Raw genomic sequence first — 27,583 nt, 5'->3', positions numbered from 1 at the left:
GATTACAGGCATGAACCACCACGCCCTGCAGATCTTTTATGTTCTTTCTTCCAACGTATGAGTGCTCTTCTGAATGCGTTGTGGAGTGTGTGTGTATGGGATGTGTTTCTGGGGCTTGAGGGATCAGCCACGGCACAGGCAGGCACTGAGTGAGCGAGCCAGTGATGCTGTAAACTTGACAGAGTCACAGCTCCCTTTTTCTATTGAGATGAGATCTCACTCTGTTGCCCATGCTGGAGTGCAGTGGTGCCATCGTAGCTCACTGCAGCCTTGACCTTCCCAGTTGAAATGATTTTCCTGCCTCAGCCTCCCAAATAGCTGGGAGTACAGGTGCATGCCACCACACCTAGCTAATGAAAAGTATATTTTTAGGCTAGGTGTGGTGGCTCACATCTGTAATCCCAGCACTTTGGGAGACCAGACTGACCAACATGGAGAAACCCATCTCTACTAAAAAAGTACAAAATTTAGCTGGGTGTGGTGGCGGATGCCTGTAATCCCAGCTACTCAGGAGGCTGAGGCAGGAGAATTATTTGAACCTGGGAGGTGGTAGTTGCAGTGAGCCAAGATTGCACCATGGCACTACAGCCTGGGCAACAAGAGTGAAACTCCGACTCAAAAAAACAAAAGGCCGGGTGCTGTGGCTCATGCCTATAATCCTAGCACTTTGGGAGGCCAAGGCGGGTGGATCACCTGAGGTTAGGAGTTCAAGCCCAACCTGACCAACATGGTGAAACCCTGTCTCTACTAAAAATACAAAAATTATCCGGGCATGGTGGTGGGTGCCTGTAATTCTGGCTACCCAGGGGGACTGAGGCAGAATGGCTTGAACCCGGGAAGTGGAGGTTGCAGCGAGCCGAGATCATGCCACTCTAGCCTGGGCAACAGAGTGAGATTCCATCTCAAAAAAAAGAAAAAAAATTTTTTTTCTTGTGTTGCCCAGGATTCTCCTAGGTTTAAAGAGGCCCACTGAAGCCAGGCTGGGGGCTTGAGTATACAGAGCCAGCTCCTATGTTGCGTTATCTGTATGTTTGGGTAACTTGCACACGTGTTACAATCGGAGGCTATCAGTTTGCAGTCAGCAACCTGGGGCTGCTGGGCACAACCCGGGTGTGTTCCTCCCTGGGCCCCCCAGTAACAAGCATGCAGCAAGGCTGTTACAAAGGCGTTTAGTTTATTCTCATCAGTATCACTGATATTCTCATGGTTCACATTTGCCAACGCCGCTCCTCTCCTTACAGTAGTTAAATGTGCAATCTCACTTGGGGGCCCAGGGAGGGATGGGGGCTCGGCCCAGGGTGGGGAGGGCGTTGGCACTTCACGTGGACAGGGTGGGCAGCCTGTCCTACGTGAAAGAGGTGTGGGTGAGTGGGCGGCCAGGGAAGGGGAGTTGGCAGGGGAGGGCCCCACAGTCTTTTTTCTCTGGTGGTTGGTGATTCTCCATTCAGATTCCTTCCTGGCTGCCCAGGGTGGGGGAACCATGCAGCTCAGGGCAGGACAGGGGAGGAAGAGAAGGAAAAAGCAGCAGGCCGCCCGGGGGGAGGGGTGGAGGGTGAATGGCAGGGCAAGGGGGGCACAGGGGTGGCTCCTGGGGTAAGGCACAACCCTGTCTTTGGCTCTCCTGGTGAGGAGTTTCCTCCCCTGCACCCCCTGCCCCACCCTTCTTCCCCCCCATCCCCCAGACCCACACACAGTCCCGGGAGCCAGGGGGCACCTCCTGGGGTCCCTGAAACAAGTGGGCTCTGCCACCCAAGCCAGTGCCACAGGGGCTCGAAGAGGGACACCCAAGGAAAAGGCAGAGAGGGGCAGGCAGGGGCCTACCCAGGACAAGGGGGTGGGGGAGAGAAGACCCCAGGCCCAGAAGCTGCCCCCCCACCCCAACTAAGGCCTGGAAGTGGGGGAGCTTCCTTTCGGGGGTCTGGCTGGAGCCCCGGTCTGCCCCTCGGCCTCCGTCAGGCCCAGCTGCTTGCCAAGTGACCAGGGCATTGTGCTTTGGGGTAAACGCTGGGGTGGGGTGGCAGGCCAGGAGGCAGGGGGAGAGGAGGGGCGACTAAGGTGCTTGTGCTTTAGCTGGGGGTGTCAACATCCCCCACTCAGACCGGCTGGGGGCTAAGGTGCCAGGCCCCAGCCAGGAAGACAGTGCCAAGACCCCAGCCAGACCCTGGCACTCATGACTGACCCCCGCAACAAGCAGATGTTAAAAGGGACCCCCAGTAGGCCGGTGGGGCTGCTGGTCCCATCAGGGGGATGGTCTCCGAATCAGATTCCAAGGGTCCAGTCAGGACTGGCCCCCACTCCATCTCCTGAAATCCCCCTGCCCCTGGAGAGACCCCTGGGAGCAGTGGGTAGGCAGGGGTTGGGGAGGCAGAGGGGAGGCAGAGGAGAGGCAGAGGAGAGGCAGGGAGGACGAGGGCCAGAAACACAAACAAGGATGTGGATGGTGAAATGACACCCCGCGTAGGGGGATGGGGAGTTTAAAAAAAAAAAAAAAAAACTCTCTGCCTTCACATGAAAATCTAAAACAACAACAAAAAACCACCCACTCTGGGTGAGAACAAAAAGAGAGGAATGGTAAAAGAGAAAATTCTGCAAACAACTGCTAACAATGGAAGTGGACCCGGCCCGGCCCGGCCCGGCCCTGCCCTGCCCTGCCCTGCCCTGCCCGGCCCTGCCCTGCCCAGCCCAGCCCAGCCACCAGGAGCTGGGCCCAGCCAATCAGCCAAGGCCTGGGACGCCCTTAAACTATAGCCCTGTTGGGGAAGGTGGACAGGGGAGGGGGAACCCGGCGGGACCCACAGGAGCCTAGGCAGCAGCTGGGACTGGAGTCCTACCATGGAAACACACACCCACACCCCAGACACACACACACACATTCAGGCTGCCCCCAAGTCCCCCGACACCATCCTGCCTTCCACGGTACTCCCCACCCCTGGGGACCAAGGAGGACAACAGACACAGCCCCATTGGTTTGAAAAATAAAAGGAATCTTATACTTCAATATTTCATTCGCTAAAAAAATGTTTTAAAAATTATGTACAGGGGGTGGGGGCCAGGAGCCCTGCCGTGGGGTGGGGTGGGGGGGGGGAGATGGAGGGAGGGGCAGCAGCCCCCCAGTCTGCTCCCCTGGGTTCCAACCCAGGTCCTACTGCCTCTCGTATCTTCATTTGTTTGAAAGCAAAACTTTTGCACACACACACACGCGCACACGCTCTGCCAGCCCTGGAAACCTCTCATTCTATCCTCCGAGACCCTTGATCTGCCCCCAAGAGACCCCCCCCTCCTTTAGGACCTGCCTCTCTGAGGCCCCAGAGGACCAATGGGGGCAACAGAGGCGGAAAAGAGGAGAAAGGGCACCGGGCACACCACTGCCGGCCACCTTAGGTCGGTTGTGCAATTTCTCGGAGCCTCAATTTCCCCAGCTGTAAAATGGGTAGCCCCATGGCCTCGCCTACCCCAGCCCCCAGGCGCAGGGACAGACGAGGGTGACAGGAAGGCGCTTTTGGAGACGTGGAAGCACTGGGAGGTGGTGGGAGGGGTCCTGAGAACCCCTGGGGCCCCCTCAAGTCCCAAGGGGCTGCAGTGAGGGGCGGAGGCTGAAGGCTTCCGCGAGGTGGCCCAGGGCCTGGGGAGGGGCCTTCCCGAGACCCCCAGGCCAGCCCCCTCCCCTGGCGGGCCTGGTGAGTGTGGAGATGACGGCTAGGGGTTAGGTTGGGGAGCCAGAACTCCCCCACTGCACGAGTGTGTGTTAAAGAAGGCAACACGGACCCCACGCCACCTGCCCTGCAGTCCTCTCCCGGCCCAGCTCTTGGTGGGGGAAGGGGGTGGGACAGGAGGGGCAGAGGGCCGGGAACATGCAGCACCCACCGCAGGTCCTGGGGAGGGACAGACAGTAGCTCATGACCAAGATGGCGGGTGTGTGTGTGTTGGGAGGGGGAGTGTGAGGCCCCGCAGGAGGCCGGGCGGGTTACTGCAGGGCCTCGGCTGAGGGACCCGCCTCTCCCTCGTGGCTGGCGGTCTCGAAGCCATGCTCCACACCCATCATGTCCGGCTCGATCTTGCCCGTTTCACTGATGAAGGTGGTGTAGGCGTCATCCTCAGCCTTGAGCACCTTGACCTTGGGCATCCAGCTCTTGCGCACGACGCGGCGGGCATTGGTGCACATGTCGGCCGCGATGGCATTCATCTCGCTCTCCTTGAAGTTGGGGGCAAAGTTCTGGCAGTAGTCTGTGGGGCAGGGTGGGTGCGGCCTTGGCACGGGGGCCAGGTGACTCCCACAAGGCCTACTCACCAGCCCCCCCGCCAGCGTCTGCGACTCCCCTTCAAAGGGAAGACGAGTGAGGCCACGTAGCCAGGACACCACACCATGTGCACCCAGCCCTACACCGGACTGAGTTCAGCCATGTATGGGGATGTGTGGGTTTTGATGGGATGGCCCCGTGTTCTTGAAAAATTTGGATCATTTGCCAGAATTTAGTAACTGGGAGAGGCCACCTGAAAATCTAGATGCCCCCATGAGGAGTGGCTAGCACTGTCTGGCTGCCTCATCCCTCCCAGACTGCCCTGAGTTCGAGACCCTCCTGCCTGCACAGGCTCCCTGGCTTCCCTTCGGCACCCGCATCCCCCAACCACGAATAAATCTCTAAACAATCACAGCCGGTTTCCCAGCAAGGCTAGACTGAGTCCCAGAATGCTTCTCAACACCAAACTCTAGCCCCCTCTGAGAGCCAAGGCTGAGAGAAAACGTCAACCTGCATGCCCGGGGCCCACGCCCTGTCCAGCTGGGCCGACACTCACACTTGACGGCATGGAGCACGCGGCTGTCCAGGGGCTTCCGGCGGGGATCGTTGGTAGAAGAGCGGATGCCGGTGCCACAGCTGTTGGCCAGTGTGTTCCTGGGGGCAGGGGACATGGAGGGAGTCAGCGCTCAAGTTGGTGGTGGTGGGGACATGGGGCAACCCCACCCCCCTCCCTGCGGCTCTGGCAAGGGCCTTACCGGTCAAAGAAGGAGGCCAGGAGCCGCCGCAGGAGAACCTTGTGCCGTGTGCCTGCGCTGACGTGGCAGTTCATCAGCTGCGCCCTTGTGATGTATACGTTGGTGCCTGGTGAGGGGAAACCAGAGGATGGCCTGGGGTGCCCCCAAACCGCCACAGCCCCCATGATGCCAGGCCTCATCTCAGAACACCCCACGCCCTCCCTGGCTCTGGGTCCCAAAAACTCACCTAGGGACCTTCTCCCCTACACCTCTACCCACCAAGGGCTCCTTGGGACTCAGGGGAGGCTCCTTGGGACTCCCCCCACCTCATCAGTGCTCAGGAAAGGACAGAAAGGGTGGCTTCACCATCCTCAGGGCGCCTGCCGTGTGGCCGGTCGTGCCGCAAGCCTGTGTGAGGTGGGCACGCTGGCTATCACCAGCTAGAGATGAGCCCAAGCTCGGCAGGACCAACAGGGAGTGGAGGCTCACAGCCAGGAACTCTGACCCAAGGGCCAAACACAGTCGTCGTCTTTTTTTTTTTTTGAGACAGTCTCGCTCTGTCGCCCAGGCTGGAGTGCAGTGGCACGATCTTGGCTCACTGCAAGCTCCGCCTCCCGGGTTCACGCCATTCTCCTGCCTCAGCCTCCCCAGTAGCTGGGACTACAGGCACCCGCCACCACGCCCGGCTAATCGTTTGTATTTTTAGTAGAGACGGGGTTTCACCCCGTTAATCAGGATGGTCTCGATCTCCTGACCTCGTGATCCGCCCGCCTCGGCCTCGCAAAGTGCTGAACCACTACGCCCGGCCTCTCTTTTTTTTAAGAGATGAAGTCTCTGTTGCCCAGGCTGGAGTGCAGCGGCCACCATAGCTCACTGCAGCCTTGACCTCCTGGGCTCAAGGGATCCTCCCACCTCAGCCTCCTGAGTAGCTGGGACTACAGGCATTCGCCCCCCTGCCTGCCCAAATTCTTTTTATTTTTTTTTTTTGAGACGGAGTCTCGCTCTATCGCCCGGGCTGGAGTGCAGTGGCCGGATCTCAGCTCACTGCAAGCTCCGCCTCCCGGGTTTACGCCATTCTCCTGCCTCAGCCTCCCGAGCAGATGGGACTACAGGCGCCCGCCACCTCGCCCGGCTAGTTTTTTGTATTTTTTAGTAGAGACGGGGTTTCACGGTGTTAGCCAGGATGGTCTCGATCTCCTGACCTCGTGATCCGCCCGTCTCGGCCTCCCAAAGTGCTGGGATTACAGGCTTGAGCCACCGCGCCCGGCTCCAAATTCTTAACCTAAGTAAATAACTGACCTTCACAGGAGCCCAGGAGTAGCTTTTCTACCCATGTGGCCAAACAATAATTGCCCATGCTCACCCCGACCCCTTAAGTCAGAAACCTAGAGGCCAGGCCTTGCTGTATCAGCACCTCCATCTCACCAACGCCCCCACCCTGAGGGTGGCTGTTACCAACACTACAGCACAGATAGGAAAACTGAGGTGCTGGGGGCTCCTAACTAGCTGCCCAGCCCAGGCCAGCTGGCTCCAAAGTTGTGGAGGGGAGAGATCTGGGGCAAGGCCAGCCCACCTGTCACCAGCTCCAGCTTCTCAGAGGGGTCGCCCTCGTCGTAGAGCTTGGGGTGGCAGCGGTTCCCAATCTGGTTGATAAGCTCAGCCGGGAGAGACGCCAGGTCTTGCCGAACCCGGATACGATTCCGGGACTCGGGGGCCACCTGCTCCGGGAGGGCCTCCACTTTCTCGGCTGCAGGGAGAGAGTAGAGCACGAGTGGCAGGAGAGGCAGGGGTTGCTAGCGGGCTGGGGGGCAGGGCGGCATCTCACCTGTCTGGCCGACGTTCATCATGCTGTACATGGTGTACATGTTGCAGATCTGCCGGTACTGCTCATCCATGCCCTCCTCGCCGCCGTCCTCCTCCTCGTCCTCCTCATTGTGGTAGGAGCCAGGGCTGTCGCTGGTGTAGGCGCTCGAGGTGCCCGGGCTGGTCCGCTCCGACGTGCTGGGCCCACTCACTACGCCCCCTGCTGCCGCCACCCCACCGGCCGGCTGCCCTGCTCCCGTGGCCACGGCGGGCTGGGCTGCTGCCACCACCGGAGCCTGTTGGGGTGGCGGGGGCTGGTGAGGCCGGTTGGCAGCCAGGTCCGGCGTGGAGAACTTGGCCATTTTGCGGCTGCCGTTGCTGCTGCCCCCGGCCTCCTTCTGGCCACTGTCCCACAGCCGCTTGGCCACGGGCATGCACTGCACAGAGTCCGACTCCTGCTGCTCTGTCTTCACCCGTGACACGAGGGGCAGTGGGGTGCTACAGGCTGGCCAGCCCGACGTCTGTGCCACCGGGCTCTGGGGCTCCGACGATGGGGCCTCCTCTGCGTGCAGGCCCTGGGAGTCGCAGCTTGGGGAGCTCACCTTGAGGAAGAACTCGGTGCCCTTCTCCATGATCTCCTGGATCTGCAGGAAGCCAGCCGTGTACATGAGCAGGAACTGGTCACCCACGTTCATGCTCAGCCGGCCCGTGTAGCAGAAGCTGAGGATCTGCTGGAAAGACTGGGGTTGCACGGCCGCCGGCAGCTCCACCACGGCGCTGCGGCTGTTGTTGAACAGGTCCCGGAAGTAGGAGCTGCTGGCAGCCAGCACGGCCCGGTGGGCCTTGAAGGCATGGCCCTTGACCACCACCGACACGTCACAGTACAGGCCCTGTAGCCGCTGCTCATTGAGGCACTCCAGGATGCTGTTGCCAAAGTTCGGGATCTCCATCTGCAGTGTCTGGGCCATGGCGGCGGCTGCACGGGGGCAGGGAGGAATGGAGAGACAGAGACGGAGGAAAAGGGTCAGGCGGCAAATGTGGGTGCTGGTCTAGCCCTGGCCCCAAAGACCTCCCCTGCTGGAGGGACATCCACACGATGGAATCTGCCATGGTGCTAAATCGCACAGAGCCCTCTACCCTATCTGTCCTGGTACACTCACTTTTACAATATGTGGTCAAATCTGCTAACCTAGTTGCAGACCAGGGTGGCCACGCACTGTCCCTTGCAAAGAGGAGGGGGCAAACGCATACTTATTCCGTATGTACTTAAAGAGTAATTGAATATCCTTAAGTGCTTGGAAGAGTAGCTAGGACACAGTGTGCTACCTCTGAGTGCCAGCTATTGCTAGCACCAGGTACATATATGGTATCTCTGCAGTGTACTGGCATGGAAATGCCAGTAAGGTAGGGTCATCTGACTGTGCACCAGAGTCTGCAGTGCTGGGCACATGCCCCTCAATCACTGTTTGTTGAATGACTAAATGATCACTCAAGAAATTACATGAGGTCGGGTGTGGTGGCTCACTCAAGTAATCCCAGCATTCTGGGAGGCTGAGGCAGGCAGATCACTTGAGGCCAGGAGTTCGAGACCAGCTTGGCCAACATGGCAAAACCCTGTCTACCAAAAATACAAAAATTAGCCAGGTGAGGTGGCGTGGGCCTGTAGTCCCAGCTACTAGGGAGGCTGAGGCCAGAGAATTGCTTGAACCCAGGAGATAGACGTTGCAGTGAGCCGAGATCACGGCACTGTACTCCAGCCTGGGAGACAGAATAAGACTGTCTCAAAAAAAAAAAAAAAAAAAAAAAAAAAGGAAAAATAAATTATACGAGGCTGGGTGCAGTAGTGGCTCATGCCTGTAATTTCAGCACTTTGGGATGGCGAGGCATGTGGATCACTTGAGCCTAGGAGACTGAGACCAGCCTGGGCAACATGGCGAAACCCTGCCTCTTACAAAAAATACAAAAATTAGCCCGGCGTTGTGGAGCACACCTGTGGTCCCAGCTACTAAGGAGGGTGTGCAGGGGTGGATCTGTTGAGCCCAGGAGGTCAAGGCTGCAGTGAGCTGTGATTGCGCCACTACACTCCAGCCTGGGCAACAGAGACACTGTCTCAAAAAAATAAATAAATAAAGAACTTACATGAAAACATCTCTAGTCATCAGGGAAATTACAAGAAAACATCACTAGTCACCAGGGAAATGCAAATCCTAACCACAATGAGACACCATCCCACACCCACTAGGCTGGCTAGAATCAAAAAAGTTGGCGAGGATGAGAAATCCGGAACCCTCTTCCACTGCTTGTGGGAATGTCAAATGGCACAGCCACCATGGAGAACAGTCTGATGGTTCCTCAAACGGTTAAAGAAAGTTACCATATGACCCAGCAATTCCACTCCTGGAATTCATGCCCAGGAAAAACAAAAACATTTGCCCGCATTGAAAACCTGTACACAAACGTTCACAGCAGCATTATTCACAATAGCCCAAAGGTGGAAACGATCCAAACGTCCATCTGCGGATGGATGGGCCAACAAAATGTGGTCAGTCCATACAATGGGATATTATTCAGCTATAAAAAGGAAGGAAATTCTGACACACGCTACAACATGGATGTCCCTGGAAAACATTATTCCAAGTGAAAGAGGCCAAACAAAAGGACCACAGATTGTATGATCCATTTATAGGAAATGTCCAGGACAGGCAAATCCATGCAGACAGGAGGCAGATTAGTGGTTGCCAGGGGCTGGGAGGCAGGGAGAATGGGGGTGTGGTGAGGGAAAGCAAAGGTGTGTGGGGTTTTTTTTATTTTTATTTTTTGAGATGGAGTCTCACTCTGTTGCCCAGGCTGCAGTGCAGTGCTGCGATCGTGGCTCACTGCAACCTCTGCCTCCCAGGTTCAAGTGATTCATCCTGCCTCAGCCTCCCTGAGTAGCTGGGCTTATAGGTGCGCACCACCACACCAGCTAATTTTTGTATTTTTAGTAGAGATGGGGTTTCACCATGTTGGCCAGACTGGTCTCGAACTCCTGACCTCAGGTGATCCACCTGCCTCAGCCTCCCAAAGTGCGGGGATGACAGGCATGAGCCATCACGCCCGGCTGGGGTTTATTCTTGACATAATGAAAAATCTTCTAAAACTGACTGTGGTGATGGTTGCATAACTCTGTGAATATACTAAGACCATCAACTGTACACTTTAAATGGGCATGGTGTGAGCATCTCAATAAAGTTGTTAAAAAAAGAAAGGAGGAAACTGTGAGACTGATTTCCTTTGGGCAGAAGTGGGGAGGAGACTTGCAAAGTACACTTTCAGGTCTTTTGAATTTTAAACCTGGTGAACGAAATGCCTATTTGCAGAAGTAAATAATATTTAAAAAGAAATAAAACTGTGAAATCATGCCATACATATTTAATTCAAGCAAATTGGCTCAAAAGTGCTCGAGGGCAGGGAGGGGAGGAAGAAATGGGAATTTTTTTTTTTTTTTTTTAAAGAGACAGGGTCTCATTCTGCCATCCGGTCTAGAGTGTTGTGGCAAGATGATAGCTTACTACAGGTCTTCAACTCTTTGGCTCAGGGGATCCTCCTGCCTCAACTTCCTGAGTAGCTGAGACTATAGGTGTACACCACCACGCCTAGCTAAGTTTTAAACTTTCTGTAGAGACAGGGTCTTTCTATGTTGCCCAGGTTGGTCAAGAACTCCTGGCCTCAAGAGATCCCCCACCTTGGCCTCCAGAAATGGGAACTGATGCTGCTCAGAGAGCCCACCCCCCACACTGAACAGCTTGGGGAGGTGGCGGAGGTGGGGGTCTCAATGTGTGAACTTCTGCATCGGACCCTGTACTGCCTCTTCCAGGAGGAAGAACTGGCTGTGTGGGACGTGAGAAGGCTGTCCTTTGATGACACTCTGGGGCAGTCATCAAAGGAAGGTGTGGCTTTCTACCTGACCCCACTGGTAAAAGTGAGAATTCTTTTCTTTTTTTTTTTTTTTTTGAGATGGAGTCCTGCTCTGTCACCCAGGCTGGAGTGCAGTGGCACGATCGCAGCTCAATGCAAGCTCCGCTTCCCGGGTTCACGCCATTCTCCTACCTCAGCCTCCCGAGTAGCTGGGACTACAGGAGCCCGCCACCACATCTGGCTAATTTTATGTATTTTTAGTAGAGACAGGGTTTCACCATGTTGGTCAGGATGATCTCGATCTCCTGACCACAGGTGACCCACCTGCCTCGGCCTTCCAAAGTGCTGGGATTACAGGCATGAGCCACCGCGCCTGGCCTTTTTTTTTTAAAATTGAGATGGAATCTCACTCTGTCGCCCAGGCTGGAGTGATGGGATTCCAGGCGTGAGCTATCACACCCAGCCTCCTCTGTAATTCTATAGGGTCTCTAGAGTCCTAACTGGGCAGAGTGTGAGTGAGAAGTCTTCCCTAAGACAGACCTTTCCAGAGACTCCAGCTGGCCAGTGGGAGAAAGTAACAAGTACATGCAAAGGCCCTGGCGCAGGAATGCACACCTTCCCTCCCTCCCAGTTAGCTCTCAAGCACCTTCCATGTTTCATTAGCAACTCCACTCAGATCTGCCTCCCTGGGCTGGGCACTGAGAATACAGTGGCCACTCTGCTCTGATCTGGTAACACCTGTTCAGTCTGAAAGGGCTGCTGTGAGGAATAGAAGTGGCAAGTGTTCAAAGGCTCAGAGTTGCAACCTAAGTTGAGTCCTGGCTCCGGCACCAACCTGCTCCTCCGACCAGGAGCTCCAAATCTCTGCTTTCTCCATTTGGAAATCGAGGCTGAGGAGGCCAACTGATTCTACAAACTCAGCCTACACTTATTGTTACTGAATGATCATTCAAGAAGTTACACGGAAACGTCACTAGTCATCAGGGAAATGTGAATCCTAACCACAGTGAGATACCATCTCACTCACTGAGCTGCTACCCTGGCAGGCCACAGGCAAGATGCGGGCCCTGCCCCCTTGCAACACCCAGGCGAATGGAGGAACCAACTCACAACTTCTATGAACTGCCTGAATCCTCTTAGCAAGACTTCAGGGCTGGTTTCATACTCTCCTTGCAAAGCTGGAAAAACTGAGGTCATGTGGAAATTAACGACTGTCCTGAGGTCATCTAAAAATTCATCCACCAGGTTCAAAATTCAAAAGATATGTCCTGAAGGGTGGGATGGCTCAAGCCTGTAATCCCAGCACTTTTTTTTTTTTTTTTTTGAGACAGAGTCTTGCTCTGTCGCCCAGGCTGGAGTGCAATAGCGCCATCTCGGCTCACTGCAACCTCTGCCTCCTGTGTTCAAGTGATTCTCAGCCTCCCGAGGAGCCGGGCCTATAGGCGTGTGCCACCACTTCTGGCTAATTTTTGCACTTTTAGTAGAGATGTGGTTTCACTATATAGGTCAGGCTAGTATTGAACTACTGACCTCAAATGATCCTCCCGCCTTGGCCTCCCAAAGTGCTAAGATTACAGGCATGAGCCACCACACCTGGCCAATCCCAGCACTTTGGGAGGCCGAGTCAGGCGGATCACCTGAGGTCGGGAGTTCAAGATCAGTCTGGCAAACATGGTGAAACCCGTCTTTATTAAAAATACAAAAATTAGCTGGGCATGGTGGCAGGTGCCTGTAAACCCAGCTACTCGGGAGGCTGAGGCAGGAGAATCACTTGAACCTGGGAGGGTGGAGGTTGTGAGCCAAGATTGTGCTATTGCACTCTAGCCTAGGTAACAGAGTGAGACTATGTCTCAAAACAAAAACAAACAAAAAAACCCAAGAGATGTCCTAAGGTATCGGCTACCCCCTACAACTTACATGCCAGAAAGTGGTAAGGCCGAGATTCAAACCAGGGTCTGTCTAGGCACTACAGCCTGTGACTTCCCTTGCTTGTATCCTCCTTCCTCTTCCCCTCCTCAAAATCACTGCCACCATCCTACAAAAACACAAACAAAACAAAACAAAACAAAACAAAATCCCAAAACATCCTTAGGACAAACAGAGAGTGGAGGCTGGATCTAGGAATCCCAGTTACAAGGCAGCAAAAATCTCCTCCTAGGAACTCAAACTCAGAGCTGAATGGGCCAGGAGCTGGCCCCTCTGTATGAAGACGCAGGAGAAACAAGCACCGTGTTGGGGGGCAAAGGACAGAGCCCAGAGAGCCTACTTCTGGGGTCCTGGCAGCCCTGAACCACCTCCCTAGGCAGCCAAATTAAAGCCACCCCTGGTACTGGGGCCCAAATGACAAGGACCAAGATGGTCAAGGGAAGAGGCTGGCACCCCAGTTCCTAGAGGGGTGCTCCAAGCTCATTCCCCAGGGAGGAGGACAAAGACAGGACAGGTGTGCAATGCAGCCAAAACCCCCCACCTCCCTGTGCCCCAGTTTGTTCATCTGTAAAATGGGCTGTTCATCCAACCCATCCTGATGAACCAGATCCTCCTTTGTGGGAGGTGCTGGGGACACAGTCCTAAAAGGACCAGCTGTGCTTATGTGGAGCTGTCTAGTGAGGAGACACAGGGGATGATTTAATTACAGTTGGGGTGGGTATGTCAACTGAGCAGATGGCCTTGGTGGTAGGGACCATTAAAGGTTGAGCAACAGCCAGGACAGAGATAACACTCCTGGGCAGGAAGGTATCGGGTGTGGTCCAGGGACCCAAAGAAAGCTGGTGTAGCTGGAGGGCGATGCAGCAGGGACAGGACTGCCAGGAAGGGTATGGGACAAATGGGGTCCTGGCCTAGGGAGTGTGGACATCTTTGAAAGTGAGTCCCAGGGTCAGGGCAGCATTTTAAGAGTTGTATGTACAGGCCAGCCGCGGTGGCTCACGCCTGTAATCCCAGCACATTGGGAGGCCAAGGCAGATGGATCACCTGAGGTCAGGAGGTCAAGACCAGCTTGGCCAAGTTGGTGAAACCCCGTCTCTACTAAAAATACAAAAATTAGCTGGGTGTGGTGTGCACATCTGTAGTTCCAGCTACTTGGGACACTGAGGCACGAGAATCGCTTGAACCTGGGAGATGAAGGTTGCAGTGAGCCAAGATCAAGCCACTGCACTCTAGCCTGGGCAACAGAGCGAGACTCCATCTCAAAAAAAAAGAAAAGAAAAGAAAAAAAGAGTTGTATGTAGAGTTAAACCCTCCAAGGGGACTGTCAGCTCAATGAAGGCAGACATTCTGGCTGGTTTTATTCAACATTAGTTCTTTAGAATGAAATAGATGCTCAGTTAAATATTTGTAAATGTGTTAAAGAACAGTACAGAGAGGCTGGGCACAGTGGCTCACGCCTGTAATCATAGCACTCTGGGAGGCAGAAGCAGGAGGATCCCTTGAAGCCAGGGGTTCAAGACCAGCCTGGGCAACATAGCGAGACCTCTACCTCGACAAAAAATTTAAAAATTAGTGGGGCTTGGTGGCTTGCACCTGTAGTCCCAGCTACTTGGGAGGCTCAGGTGGGAGGATCACTTGAGCCAAAAACTTAGAGGCTGCAGAGAGTGATGACTTTGCCACTATATTTCAGCCTGGGTTACACAGCGAGACCCTGTCTCTAAAAACAAAAGCAAAAACAAAAAACCGCATCCCCTGACCCCACTACCCCGCCAAAACCAACCAACCAACTAACCAACCAACCAAACAAAAAAACAGTGCAGAACAGGCAAAGGACTACTTCATGGTGACCTTACCAAGCGCCCGGCACCGGCCACAGGTAATTTTTTTTTTTTTTTTTTTTAAAGACAGGGTCTCACTATGTTGTACAGGCTGGTCTCGAACTCTCCCCTTTGGCAATGGAGACTGAAAGGTTTTGGGGATAACAGGAGGCAACAGAGATGTGGGGGGTTGGGAAGGTGGCCCAGGTCCCCTCCTGAGAATGAGAGCCAACCTGATGCTCAGACTGGGGTCCCCCATACCTTGTGAACCCCAGCTTCAGAGCCCAACATCCCAGCACCCAGGGCTTTGGAGCCTTTGATTAGCAATTGGTCCAAACAGCTCAGCCAATTAGCACACGGGAACCCTCCCTCCCTCCATGCTGCTGGGGACGAGCGGAGTGGTGCGACGGGTCTGTGAGCCACAGTGACCTGAATGCTGTTCCATCTGGTTCCCCAGTAGCCCCTGCACAGAGTGGACGGGGTGAGCTGCAGTGTGGGCCAGAGCAGACTCATCTCTGGGAACCCCTCCATCCGTCTGTGATTGGCCCAATCCTGCCCAATGGACTCAGGAGAAAAACTACGTGGGCCCCTGCAAGAAGCCCTCACCCACGCCAGCCCCAGGAATGGAGCTAGCATGACTGGACTCTCAGAGGAAACGGGTCTCTCACTGGCAGGTCCCTGACAGGGTCACCTGCTGGCTGAAGCAGGGGTGGGATGGAGTCGAGGATTGAGGCCTCTAAACCACCTAATGGTTCTAGTCCCCACCAAATCCCCACCTAGGTCAGGCTCAAACACACTGCCCGGTCCCCCTCTACTGTGGCGAGGCCTTTGCCCAAGCTGTGCACCCTGCCCGGAATACCTTCTTCCTCCACCCTCAGCTACTCACTTCTCCAGGCTAGAGAAGATGTCGCTCTCCTGCCCCAGCCCAGCCACAGTGCCCTTAAGCTTACCTCTGAGGAAACTAAGTCCCACTTGACTATAAACTCCCCAAGGGCAGAAAGCCCTATCAGAATCATCTCTCCTTAAAATTCAGCATATCAGCACCCCTGAGGGTGTGGGGGACAAGGGCAGGAGGCCACAGGGCAGCTGGGACCTTCCTGGCCAGGACAGTACCTAGTCCTGGCCCTGCATGTGAACAGATCTTCTGGTGAGACCCAAGGGCACAGCACACGGTTTCCATGACTTCCCAACAATTACTCAATAAATATTTGCCAGGTCCTTGCCTGGGCAGGCCACAATGGTGACAAGTAGCCCTGCCTCTGGAGCTCACAGTCTGGCAGGAGACAGGGCCATTCATCCTTGGTCACACAGATCAATGTGCTGCACACCGGTGTGACTGACCTTGCCCAGAAGCGGTGACGCTGGAGCTGAGATGTAGGGAGGGCACTAGTGGATGGGGAGTAAGGCCCTTCCAGAAAGGGTTTTCACCTCCAGGGGACTGGGCTCAGTCTCAGGGCTCTGCTATGGACGGAGTATGTCCCTCCAAATTCACAGATTGAAATCCTAAGCCCCAGTGTGCCTGTATCTGGAGATAAGACCTTTGGGAGCTAATTCAGGTTAACTGAGGTCATAAGGGTGTATTAAGAAGGCAGCTGTCTGTATGCCACGAAGACAGCCCTCACCAGAACCTAACCACACTGGCACTCTCATCTCAGACTGAAAGTCCCCAGCACTCTGAAATGTAAATGTCTGTTGTTTAAGTCACCCAGTCTATGATATTTTGTTGTGTGGCAGCTTGAGCTAAGACAGGCCTGAAGCGCCATCTATTCACTGATGCCTCCCCCACTGGAGTCTTTGGCCCGGACTTCCCTGTGAACACCAGACTTGCACACACCCCAGACGCCTCCACTCAACACTTTCAGGACCCGGTTCCAGTCCTTCCCAAAACCTGTGAATGCCGTAGCTTCACCAGCTATGGCCGTCCTCGCTCAGATCCTTGGATTCATCTTCAACTCCTTTAAAACCACTTTGCACTACCTTGGCCCCAAGTGACACTGCTTGGGCCCCTACAATGCTTTATTGGGGCCCCTGGCAGTCTGCCCTGCTTGCTCTCGGACCTACTAGAATGCGAATGGGACAGCCATAGCTCTTCATACTCTCCCCGGGTCACATAAAGCCCTTTCTCTACTCATTTTTTTTTTTTTTTGGAGACAGGGCCTTGCTCTGTCACCCAGGCTGGAGTACACTGGCACCATCATAGCTCACTTCAACCTCAAACTCCTGAGCTCAAGCAATCCTCCCACCTCAGTTTCCCAAATAGCTGGGACCACAGAAGCTACATCCAGCTAATTTTTTTTCTTTCTTTCTTTTTTTTTTTTTTTGAGGCAGAGACTCACTCTGTCGCCTAGGCTGGAGTGCAGTGGTGGGATCTCAGCTCACTGCAAGAATTGTTCAAGCGATTCTCCTATCTCAGTCTCCTGAGTAGCTGGGATTGAAGGTAACCACCACCATGCCCAGCTCATTTTTGTATTTTTTAGTAGAGCTGGGGTTTCACCACGTTGGCCAGGCTGGTCTCGAACTCCTGACCCCAAGTGATCCACTCCCCCCACCAACAAAGTGCTGGGATTACAGGTGTGAGCCAAGGCGCCCGACCCATCCAGTTAATTTAAAAAGTATATATTTTTTGGTAGAGATGTGATCTCACTCTATTGCTTGGGCTGGTCTCCAACTCCCAGCCTCGAGTGGTCCTTCTGCCAGAGCCTCACAAAACACTGCGATTATAGGCATGAGCCACTGCGCCTGACCCACAAAGCCCTTCCCCGCACCGACTCCTAAGCTTGATTCTCCCTGCTTGCCTTATCCTTCTTGGGCGTTCCTATGATTTAGCAAGCTGGGTATTTTTCTTTTTCTAAAAAAAAGTATTTTATTTGTGCATTTTTTAGTAATAGAGATGAGGTCTCCCTAATATTGCCCAGGCTGGTCTCAAACTCTTGGGCTCAAGCGATCCTCCTGCCTCGGTCTCCCAAAGTGCTGGGATTACAGATGCGAGCCACTGCCCTTGCCAAACTGGGCATTTTTTGGGGCTTCAGCTTCATGTCAGTTTCCCTGGGGCAGGGAGTTTGCCTATGTAGACCCCTGTTGTGTCCTCTACCCCTAGGACCTGACCAGGTACACAGTGGGTGCTCACAGTCCTTTATGGAAAGAACGAACAAAGAATTACTTCCATTCCTCCTAATCTAACTCCCTTTTTTTGTTCCACATTAATGTGGCTCAAACAGGAATAGGGCTCAGAAACATGATCTGTGGCTGGGCAGACAGACGACCTCCTATGACAGTTGCCAAGGTGGGTAGTCAGCAGTCAGGGGCCTACTGAGGCCTCAGTGTTACCTGACGAATTGCTCACACTGCCGGTGGATCCTGCCATCTGCGGGAAGGGCGCTGGCAGGATGATTCCTGGGAGTAGTAACTGCCAGCTCTTAGGGAAGAGAGCCGCAGAATTCCCCAGCCAGCAGGGGCCTGTGAGAGACTGTCAAAGGCACAGTCCTTTCCTGATGTCTTTCCAGGGAAGCTGTGACATGGCCGTTGACAGATGCTATGGTCTGAATGTTTGCATCTCCCCAAAATTCACACACTGAAGCCTATCTCCAATGTAGTGGTATTCAGAAGTGGGGCTGGCTGGGCGCAGTGACTCACACCTGTAACCCCAGCACTTTAGGAGGCCAAGGAGGGCGGATCACGAGGTCAGGAGACGGAGACCATCCTGGCTAACACGGTGAAACCCCATCTCTACTAAAAATACAAAAAATCAGCCGGGCATGGTGGCACGTGCCTGTAATCCCAGCTACTCGGGAGGCTGAGGCAGGAGAATCGCTTGAACTCGGGAGGCAAAGGTTGCAGTGAGCCGAGATCGCGCCTATGCACTCCAGCCTGGCAACAGAGCAAGACTCCGTCTAAAAAAAAAAAAAAAAAAAAAAAAAAAAGTTAGGCCTTTCAGCCAGGTAAGTTGGTTCATGCCTGTAATCCCAACACTTTGGGAGGCCGAGGTGGGCGGATCACCTGAGGTCAGGAGTTCAAGATCGAGACTAGCCTGGCCAGTATGGTGAAACCCCATCTCTACTAAAAATACAAAAATTAGCTGGGTGCAGTGGTGCACGGCTGAAATCCCAGCTATTCGGGAGGCGGAGGCAGAGTAATTGCTTGAACCTAGGAGTTGGAAGTTGCAGCAAGCCAAGATCACGCCATTGCACTCTAGTCTGGGCAACACAGCAAGACTCCATCTCAAAATAAAAAAGTTGTTGTTGATCAAAAATTTAAAATGAAAAAAAAAAAAAAAAGGGGGGGCCTTTGGGAAGTGATTCTTAGGAACTGTGCCCGTATAAAAGACGGGGAGCTTGTTTGTCCTTGCCACCCTATGCAGATAGCTAAAAGGTGCTATCTATGAGAGATGGGCCCTCACTAGACAGGGAATCTGCTGGCACTGTGATATGGGACTTCCCACCCTCTACAACTATGAGCAGCTCATCTCTGTTGTTTATCAATGGCCCAGTCTGTTTTGTTTTTTTGAGACAGGGTCTTCCTCTGTCACCCAGGCTGAAGTGTAGTGGTGCAATCTTGGATCACTATATCCTCAAACTCCTGGGCTCAAGTTATCCTCTCACCTCAGCCTCCTGGGTAGCTGGGACTAGGGATGCGTGCCACCACACCTGGCGAATTAAAAAAATTTTGTGTAAAGATGAGAGACCTGTGTTCTCAGGATCTCCTGAGGGCTGTGTCACAAGCGAAAAACAAATTGAAATTAATTTTTTTTGTAAAGATGAGGTCTCACTATGTTGCCCAGGCTGGTCTCGAACTCCTGGGCTCAAGCAATCCTCCCATCTCAGCCTCCTAAATGCTGAGGTTAGAGGCATGAGCAATGTGCGTGGATTCCAGTCTAAGGTATTTTATTACAGCAGCCCAGATGGGCTAAGACCTACAAGACCTACAAGCCAGTTAAGGGAGACCAGCAACTCCAAGTGTAACAAGGAACAAAGGCCCCAGAGAGCCCCGCAGTGCTTCATGCAGCTCAGCAGGATGCGGCTAGATCCTGGCAGCTGCTCAGGTTGCCTGCCTGACCCAGAACCATGCAGACCCTTCTGTAGGGGCTGAATGTGAAGGCAGTCCAGGAAAACGGTTAGTGAGAACAAAGTGTTCAGTGGGGGGTGGTGACTCACACCTGTAATCCCAGAACTTTGGGAGGCTGAGGCAGGAAGATGCTTGAAGCCAGGAGTTTGAGACCAGCCTGAGCAACATAGCAAGACCTCATTTTGCATCAGTATTTTCTTTTTTTGTTGTTGTTGTTGAGACAGTCTTTCTCTGTCACCCAGGCTGGAGTGCAGTGGCGTGATCTCGGCTCACTGCAACCTCCACCTCCTGGGTTCAAGCAATTCTCATGTCTCCGCCTCCCAAGTAGCTGGGATTACAGACACACACCACTGCGCCTGGCTGATTTTTGTATTTTTAGTAGAAACGGGGTTTCTCCATCTTGGCCAGGCTGGTATCAAACTCCTGGCCTCAAGTGATCCGCCCACCTCAGCCTCCCAAAGTGCTGGGATTACAGGTGTGAGCCACTACACCTGGCCTGTATTTTTTTTTCTTATACATGCATAGATTTGTTTTTTTTTCCTGAAAGACTGTCATTAAATCCATGGTGGCAATAGGATTAGTAAGTGTCCCCAACTCAAGCCTCACTGTGTGCCCATACCTGGCCAGGGCTCAGACAGGCTTATTTCACTCACTCTTCTTCTTTTTTTTTTTTTTGAGACGGAGTCTCGCTCTGTCACCCAGGCTGGAGTGCAGTGACCGGATCTCAGCTCACTGCAAGCTCCGCCTCCCGGGTTCACGCCATTCTCCTGCCTCAGCCTCCCGAGTAGCTGGGACTACAGGCGCCTGCCACCTCGCCCGGCTAAGTTTTTGTATTTTTAGTAGAGACGGGGTTTCACTGTGTTAGCCAGGATGGTCTCGATCTCCTGACCTCGTGATCCACCCGTCTCGGCCTCCCAAAGTGCTGGGATTACAGGCTTGAGCCACCGTGCCCAGCCTCACTCACTCTTCTTTACGGTTTCTGAGGAAGAAATGAGACTGCCTGCCATTTCATGGATGGGAACGAGGCCCAGAGAGGTGAAGCCAGAGGCAGGGACCATGTAGCTGATGAATGGCAGGCACAGGTTAATGCCCAGGCCATCTGGCTCCCGAATCAGGCAAAGCTGTGAGGCAGCTGTGACTAGACCCATTTCACAGGTGGGAAAACTGGTGTTCAGAGAAGCAAGGCAGAGACCACACGGGAGCCCCGGACAGGCCGAGGCCAGAGCTGGGGCTCTTTACCTGAGCTACTGGATGTGTCCTCTCCAGAAACAGGGTCTTCTGCCTGTCTGAGGACCCCACCTCAGGGTCTGGGGTGCCCTCTCTCTAATCCCCAAGGAAGGCCTTCTTCGTTCTTCTTTTCCCAATCCTCCCATCTGCAGCTATTCTCTAGCCCTTCCTCCCTGCAACCACCATCTCCGGGAATGAGCAGTCTCCGCGTGCTGCCTCTCCCTCCTCCCTCCTCCCACTCGCTCCTCCTCGCAGCCCTCGGCAATCTGGCCTCCCTTTGCAGGCAGCAGATCCAGCTCCTTGGAGAGCCTGGCAGAAGCTCTGCCTCCGTCCTCATGGAGCTCGCAGACTGCCCGCTCCCTCCCCACCAACTCTAACCATAAGCCCACCCTTTGGAGTTACATCCCACTCCCTGTGTGCAATCAGATCATACCCAAAAGACAGGGCAGCGGCAACCAAGGGTGGAGGGAACAACAGTAAGTGCAAAGGCCCTGAGGTGACCCTGGTGCCACTAACACAAAGGAAGCTGGTGGGGCTGGAGGGATGGGGATCATCCAGGGAGAGGGGCCTGCTGGGCTGTGCTAGGAAACCACGCAGGACCTAAGATTTTGAATCCTACTATTGTACTAGGCTCAAATCCCTTATAGAGCTTGTCACTCAGAATTACCCTCAATAGTGCCAGCCCCCCATATCAGTCTCCCATCTAGAAAATGGGCTGACAGCAGCAACCACCTCACAAGGCTATTTCAAGGATTAAACAACCAAAGAACACAGGCCGATCGGCACTCGCCCCGTAGTCAGTGCTCATGAATGCCAGCTGCTGTGAGTTGAATCCTCTGGCCCATGCTGGGCCGCAAACTCCCTGGGAGTAGAAGACATCTTATGCCTCTCACCATCTCCCAGACCTTGCACATTTCACGGGATTAACAGGCAGTGCTCGCTGGGGTTTTCCCCAGAGCCTTCACAGCACTGTCCAATCACACCCCAGATGCCACCCTCTCCCGTAAACCTCACGATAACTAGACAGTGGAGATTCTCCACCTGGCCACTGCATTTGCGTCAATCATTCTTTGTGGTGGGGGCTGCCCACCACCCACTGTCTGATGTTGAACCACATCCCTGGCCTATAGACTCGCGAGATGCCAGCAGCACCCCCACCCCGGCAGGGACAACCAAAAATGTCCCCAGACACTCCCCAAGTGTCCCCGGAGGAGGTAGGACTGCCCCCGTTTGCGAATCACAGCAGTGTAGATGTGCCCACTTGCCACTCCTACCAGAGGAGGACACTGAGGCTCAGAAGTCAAGACCTTTGCCGAGAGTCTCATGGCTGAGACGGGTGGTATTAAGTGTGAAATTTCACTCTCCACTAGACCATGTCTGCTCACCCTTACCTACCCTCTCCCTTTGCTAGATTTAGAAAACACCAACTGGGCACAAAGCCCTCAGAGAAAACGCACAGGTCTCTAAAAACTGAGACCTTCGCCAAGCAGGCAGCACATGAGAAGCCTGGAAGGACATTACCACAACCACACACAGATCACAACCTCAGACACGTGACCTCTGCCGGCTCAGCTGGTCCTCACCCCACCTAACGTGCAAGCAGGCCCAGTCCCACACCCCCCCTGCCCCCCCAGTCCCACCTCATGCGGCCCAGAGGACTGAGGGGCAAATGCAGAGACAAGGAACATGAAAGTAGCTGGAAGGCAGCACAGGGGTGGTAGCCAGACCACTATGCAGCTTGTGTGAAGGAAGGACTCTGGTGCCTCAATTGCCTTGTGTGTCAAATGATGACAACAGGCAGGACCTGCTAGTCATGGGCTTAAATGAGTTCGAGTGCGTAAAAGTGCTGAGAGCAATCTGGGAGGAGAAACGAGGGGCATGGAGGACCTGAGAGAGGACGCAGAGTGGCATGAACACTGACTCATGTTTTCCAGCCCTGGTGGCTCACCACCATCCCAAAAGCAACGTACCCCACTAAGTCTGATGGGATCCCTCTCTCCACACAGGCTCTGGCAATGACACTGATGAAATCTAGGGTCAGACAATGTTGGGTCAACCTCCATCTATCTCCAAATCCCCAGGCCTCCAGGCAGACTCCTTCGATAGATCCTGTAAGGCTGACCAAAACTCACATCTCCTCAAAGCCCAGCTCAAGAACCTGCTGGGGCTCCCTGTTGCCCAGCCAGGAGGTCAGATTTTTTAATTACCCTGGATGCAGGCCAAGGGGTTCTGAACTTCCATCTAGGGGTAATGGGCAGATCCAGGAGACCCAGAGACAGAGTTTCTCTTTCTTGTGAATGGCACTAAAAGTCTGTCTCCACAGTAGGGTCATCCCCCCAACTCCTTCCCTCACGAAGACAAAATGTTTACAGCACTCAGGAGACTGGTACATGCTCAAAAAAGGCTGTCCATGTGTTGTCCCCTGAGGCTAGAACACTGACCCCTCCCTTGCACCCCAGCACCACCCACCCCTTAGCTAATTTTATTATTCAGATCTTAGCTCTCCCGGAATACTTCTGGCCACCCATCAAAACCTCTCCATCCCCTCACGGCTCACGATGACTCCACATTGCTACACCATCTCTGTAAACACAGAGGTATGTGAAATTCTCATGATCCTTTGCTTGTGGAAGTTTGGTTGCTTGAGAGCTAGTTGCTCCGGATCTGTTACTCCGGGATGCTTCCCCAGGCCCCAGCGGGGAGTCGGCAACCAGCAGTGAAATGAAACTGTCTCAATGGGCTGCCTACTTGTTGCACTTGCCCCCACAGAGTCTGTGCATGCTAAGTTCTCACTGAAAAGCAGTTATTACTGGTGCCTTCTCCTCCAGCTCCAAGCACAAACCGGAGCTGCCCGAGGCGCTGCCTGTCCTCCACTCATCAGGGCCAATTCCCAACCGTCTCAGTTGAGTGACTGGATGGCACCCCCATCCCCCTATCCCTGGTATCCAACCCAGCTTAGGTCCAGGAGGACCCAGTCTGTGCTGAAGCAGACCTGCAGCGATCCGAGCCCCACCAGGCAGGGAGGATGGTTCGGTCTCTTTTTGCGGGGCTGCTGGCCCAGTTCCTGTTCCTCCTAGAACCAAGTGGCTAGCCAGACAGGGAAGAAGGGCAGGGCCCAGGTTGGAGGGTGTCCTGGGAACTATAGGGAGACTGGGGAGAATGAGGGTGACAAACCCATCATTAAACCCAGAAGAACTGGCTGACACCACTTGACCCAGCAGTTTGTGGCTCCTGCCTCAGGTGCTGAGGATCCCAAATCAAAGTCCCGAGGACACCCTGGTAACAGCCTTGCAATTAGCCCAGAAAGGAACAAAAGCTGCTGCCATCCGACTGGGGGCCAAAGTGGGGCAAAAACAGTCTAGGCAAGCAAAGTCAAGTCCAGCCCTGGTGGTGCCAGGCCTCCTCAGCTTCCCACGGCCAGCCCACAGCTCCATGACTCCTGACCTCTTGGCTCCCAGGAGGGAAATGGGAAAGAAGGGGTGACCAGGCCTCCGAGAAAGCCACCTCCACTGTTCCAGTCCCCGGGGACACCATGGAAACTCAGTCTGTCCCAAAGGGGATTGACTCATCCCTCGAGGTCGGCAGGAGGGAAGGCCTGGATGGAGGAGAATGCCCACCAGGGAATGCAGAATGAGGAGCTCCTTCAGTCACCCCCCTGGAAGACCACTTGAGTGACTATGGATTTGTGTTGAGGGCCAGACAATCCCAGTTCAGCCACTGTCTGCTCATGTGACCTGAAACAAGCTACACCACCCGAGCCTCAGCTTCCTTGTCTGGACCACAGAGAAGGCCTAAGTTGACCCGGGGGTGGTGAGCCATCAATGAGCTCATCCAACCAGCGAGCTCGGCACAAGGCCTGGCCCAGGACTAGTGTCCCAGAGGTAGATCCCTGGGCCAGGGTGTGAGTGCCTGATTTGATCCCCTTAACTTTTCTCTGTGCCCTGCCTTTACCCCATCGGGAGCCTCCAAACCACCATTAGCAGAGTTTTACATGCTCACTCCCTCTAATTCTTCACCCCTAGGGAGGTGGCACACAGAACTCAGGCTCAAGGAGTTGGTGCCTGGGAGGCCATGGTACTAATATATATGACGGTGGCTATGAGGTCCCATCCACTAGGCTTGAACCACCAGCTTCTGGCCACAAAAGGTAGAGAAAGAACGCAGGATCCTAAAATACCCAGGTAATGTCTGCTGGGCTGCCTCCCTGTAGATATATAAGGTGGGGGTGGGCGAGGGCCACCTTGTGATAAACAAGATGCCTAAGCTAGGTGTTCCAGACTGTCTCCAGCTGCCCACACAAACACCCACTGGCCAGCGCCTTTGAACAGTTGGCAGAGGCTTGCCCAAGGGGTAGGGTCAGGACTCTAGGGGCTTCTGGGATGAGGTGTGGGAATGAGGGAACCCCTTAGATGTGACTCTGAACTAACACTTCGAGTTGGGGTCGATGGGGGCCGCATCTCAGTATATACCTGCTGGTCACACTAGCTTTTCCTGACCTGCCCCCACATCCCCCCAGCCTAGCCCAAAGGCTCTGCTCCCCCGACTCGCAAAGCTCCTACAGCAGTCCCTCGCCTTACCTAATCGCCCCCAGATCTAGCCTCCCCCTCCCCACATCTGAGTCCTGACCTCATGTGACCCCCGGAAAACATCTCTGGGATCTCCTATCCGCCCCCACCCGAACTAACTCCGCCCACACCCACCGTGCCCCACTTCCTGGGCTTCTCCTCAGCCGCCCCCAGGCCTGTAACTTGACCCACCCACCTCCTCCAGCGACCAGGCGGTACCTGCAGGCCCGGCCCCTCCCCGCCCCCCTCCGGCCGCGCCGCTCTCCTCTCCTCCCCCACTCGGCCTGGCCAGAGCCCGACTCCTCCTCCCCCTCCCCCTCCGGCATCCACGGGCGCCTCCTCACTTTTCCGCTTCGGACCCTCTAACTTCCCTGGATCCCCGGTACCCGCCCCGGCCCGACCTGGCCCCCTCCCTCGCTGGGAGCTGGGGGAGCGGTCCAGGTACGATCCTGCCGCCCCCAAGCCCCGAGGTTCGGGCTGGACGCTCAAGTCTGCCCGCGGTAGCCGGGCCTGCACACACACGCCTGCCCGGGCACAGTGCAGGCTGCGGGCCCGGCTCCTCCTCAGTCCGAGAAAGCACCCAGGCCCTCCCCACTCAGCCCTCGGGCCGCCCCGGCTGGAGAAGGCCGGAACCGGGCCTGAGGCGGGCCGCCTCACCTGCGCCGTGGCCGCGCTCCGGGGGCTCCCGGCGGGCTCCGCAGCGGCGGCTGGGGCCGGGCCTGGGCCCGGGGCGCGCCCCCCTGCGCCGGGGCCTCGGCCTCCGCCTCCGCGGCCTCCGCGGCCTCCGCCTCAGCAGCAGCGGCAGCCGCGGCGGCCATTCATTGTGGGCCAGGCCGCCCCAGCCGAGCGCCGAGCGAGCGCAAGCCGCGCCGCCGCCGCAGCCAGGCCAGGGAGGAGCGGCACCGGCCCCGCCCGCGCACCGCCCTCAGGCCCCGCCCTCCAGGCGAGGCCAGCCGAGCTCCGAGCGCGCCCCATCTAACCGGCTCCGTCTCCTCTCTATGCCCCTGGGAGGATCCTCGCCGGTACGTCGGCTCAGCTCGGTGGTTCGAATCCCGACCCTGCCACCTTCTAGTCCCGCGACCTTGGGCAAGTCGCTCTACCTTTCCGAACTTTAGTTTCCTGTAAAACAAAAACAATAATGACTGCTGTTTATTGTAGCAGGCACCGTGTTAGGTTCTTTATGGGAATTAGCTCGTTTAAACTACACAGTAACATTTTTTAGTGGGAACTGTTACACACTAGAGAAAATAAAGGCGGCTGAGCGCGGTGGCTCACGCCTGTACTCCCAGCACTTTGGGAGACCGAGGTGGGTGGATCGCCTGAGGTCAGGAGTTCAAAACCAGCCTGGCCAATATGGCGAAACCCTGTCTCTACTAAAAATACAAAAATTAGCCGGGCGTGATGGCAAGCGCTAGTAATCCCAGTCACTCGGGAGACTGAGGCAGGAGAATCGCTTGCACCCGGGAGGCGGTGGTTGCAGTGAGCCGAGATCATGCCACTGCATGATCCAGGGCGAGACTCCGTCTCAAAAAAAAAAAAAAAAAAAGAAAAGAAAAGAAAGAAAGACAGAAAAGGAGGCACAAAGAAAGCTGGTCAAGATCATCACACAGCAAGGAAGTGATGGCGGGTGCCAGCATTTAAACGCAGGCTCAAAAGCGACAATAACAGCTAAGACTTTTATGATGCTTACCGGATGCTAGGTTCTGTTAGCATTTTACGTGCACTAACTCGTTTACTTCTCACTACAACCCACTAACAAATGGTAAAAAGTTCTGCCCTTTTGCAAAAGCGGTAACTTAAGTTCAGAGTTAACAACAAGTCGCAGGGCGAGCTAAGACTGGAACCCAGGTACCCGGGAACCACTTCGCTGTCCTGCCTTCGTACACTGGTTAGAACTTTACCGAGCGCTTACAAGGTCAGAGTGGCTCTTTACACACTTTCCAGGAATCTGTCATTTAATCTTTGTTCTATCTGAGAAACCACGATTCTTATTTAATAGATAAGAAAACTGAAGGCCCTAGAGTAACCGGCCCAGAGCATGTGGTGGGACTGAGATTCAAACCCAGTAAATCCAACTCCAGAGCCTGAGTTATCCCTGCAGAGTGCTCTGAAATAATGTGTATATAGCACCCAGAACACAGAAGAGGACCAATAGCTGTTGGGTTTCTCCGCTTACCGCCCCTTTTCTGAGCCACAACTTCCTCATCTGTGAAATGGGACTAGTGACGTGTCCTCTCCCAGGGGATCCACTGTGAGTAAAACCCCCGGAACAGCATGATCAGCGCGCTTCCTTTATGGCATTCATTTTGATCCCG

The 27,583-nt window shown here is 54.7% G+C and overlaps 1 protein-coding gene across 6 annotated transcripts; it reads right to left on the bottom strand.

Moving 5' to 3' along the window:
- Nucleotides 1-1,157: 1,157 nt before the first annotated feature.
- Nucleotides 1,158-27,582, bottom strand: LOC105464035 (nucleus accumbens associated 1). 6 transcript variants are annotated; one of them, XR_011617734.1, is made up of 8 exons: nt 27,445-27,582; nt 26,369-26,387; nt 6,798-7,751; nt 6,546-6,719; nt 4,994-5,099; nt 4,795-4,892; nt 3,675-4,224; nt 1,158-3,622 (listed from the first exon to the last, which is right to left on the bottom strand). XR_011617734.1 is itself a non-coding variant. In XM_011711770.3 (8 exons), exons 4-8 carry the CDS (start codon nt 7,741-7,743, stop codon nt 3,965-3,967), a joined length of 1,584 nt encoding a protein of 527 aa, XP_011710072.1. In that variant the 5' UTR covers nt 7,744-7,751; nt 12,590-12,707; nt 26,249-26,387; nt 27,445-27,567; the 3' UTR covers nt 1,158-3,964. The 6 variants fall into 6 exon arrangements, 5 of the variants coding, with proteins under 5 accessions (XP_011710072.1, XP_011710000.1, XP_011710113.1 ...); XM_011711770.3 differs by adding an exon at nt 12,590-12,707 and having other exon boundaries at nt 1,158-4,224; nt 26,249-26,387; nt 27,445-27,567; XM_011711698.2 differs by having other exon boundaries at nt 1,158-4,224.
- Between the last annotated feature and the right edge of the window lies 1 nt (nt 27,583).

This window comes from Macaca nemestrina, chromosome 20 (assembly GCF_043159975.1).
Source record: "Macaca nemestrina isolate mMacNem1 chromosome 20, mMacNem.hap1, whole genome shotgun sequence".
Taxonomy (NCBI): Eukaryota; Metazoa; Chordata; class Mammalia; order Primates; family Cercopithecidae; genus Macaca; species Macaca nemestrina.
The sequence above is the reverse complement of the archived record's forward strand: the minus strand, read 5'-3'. Positions and strand labels throughout refer to the sequence as shown.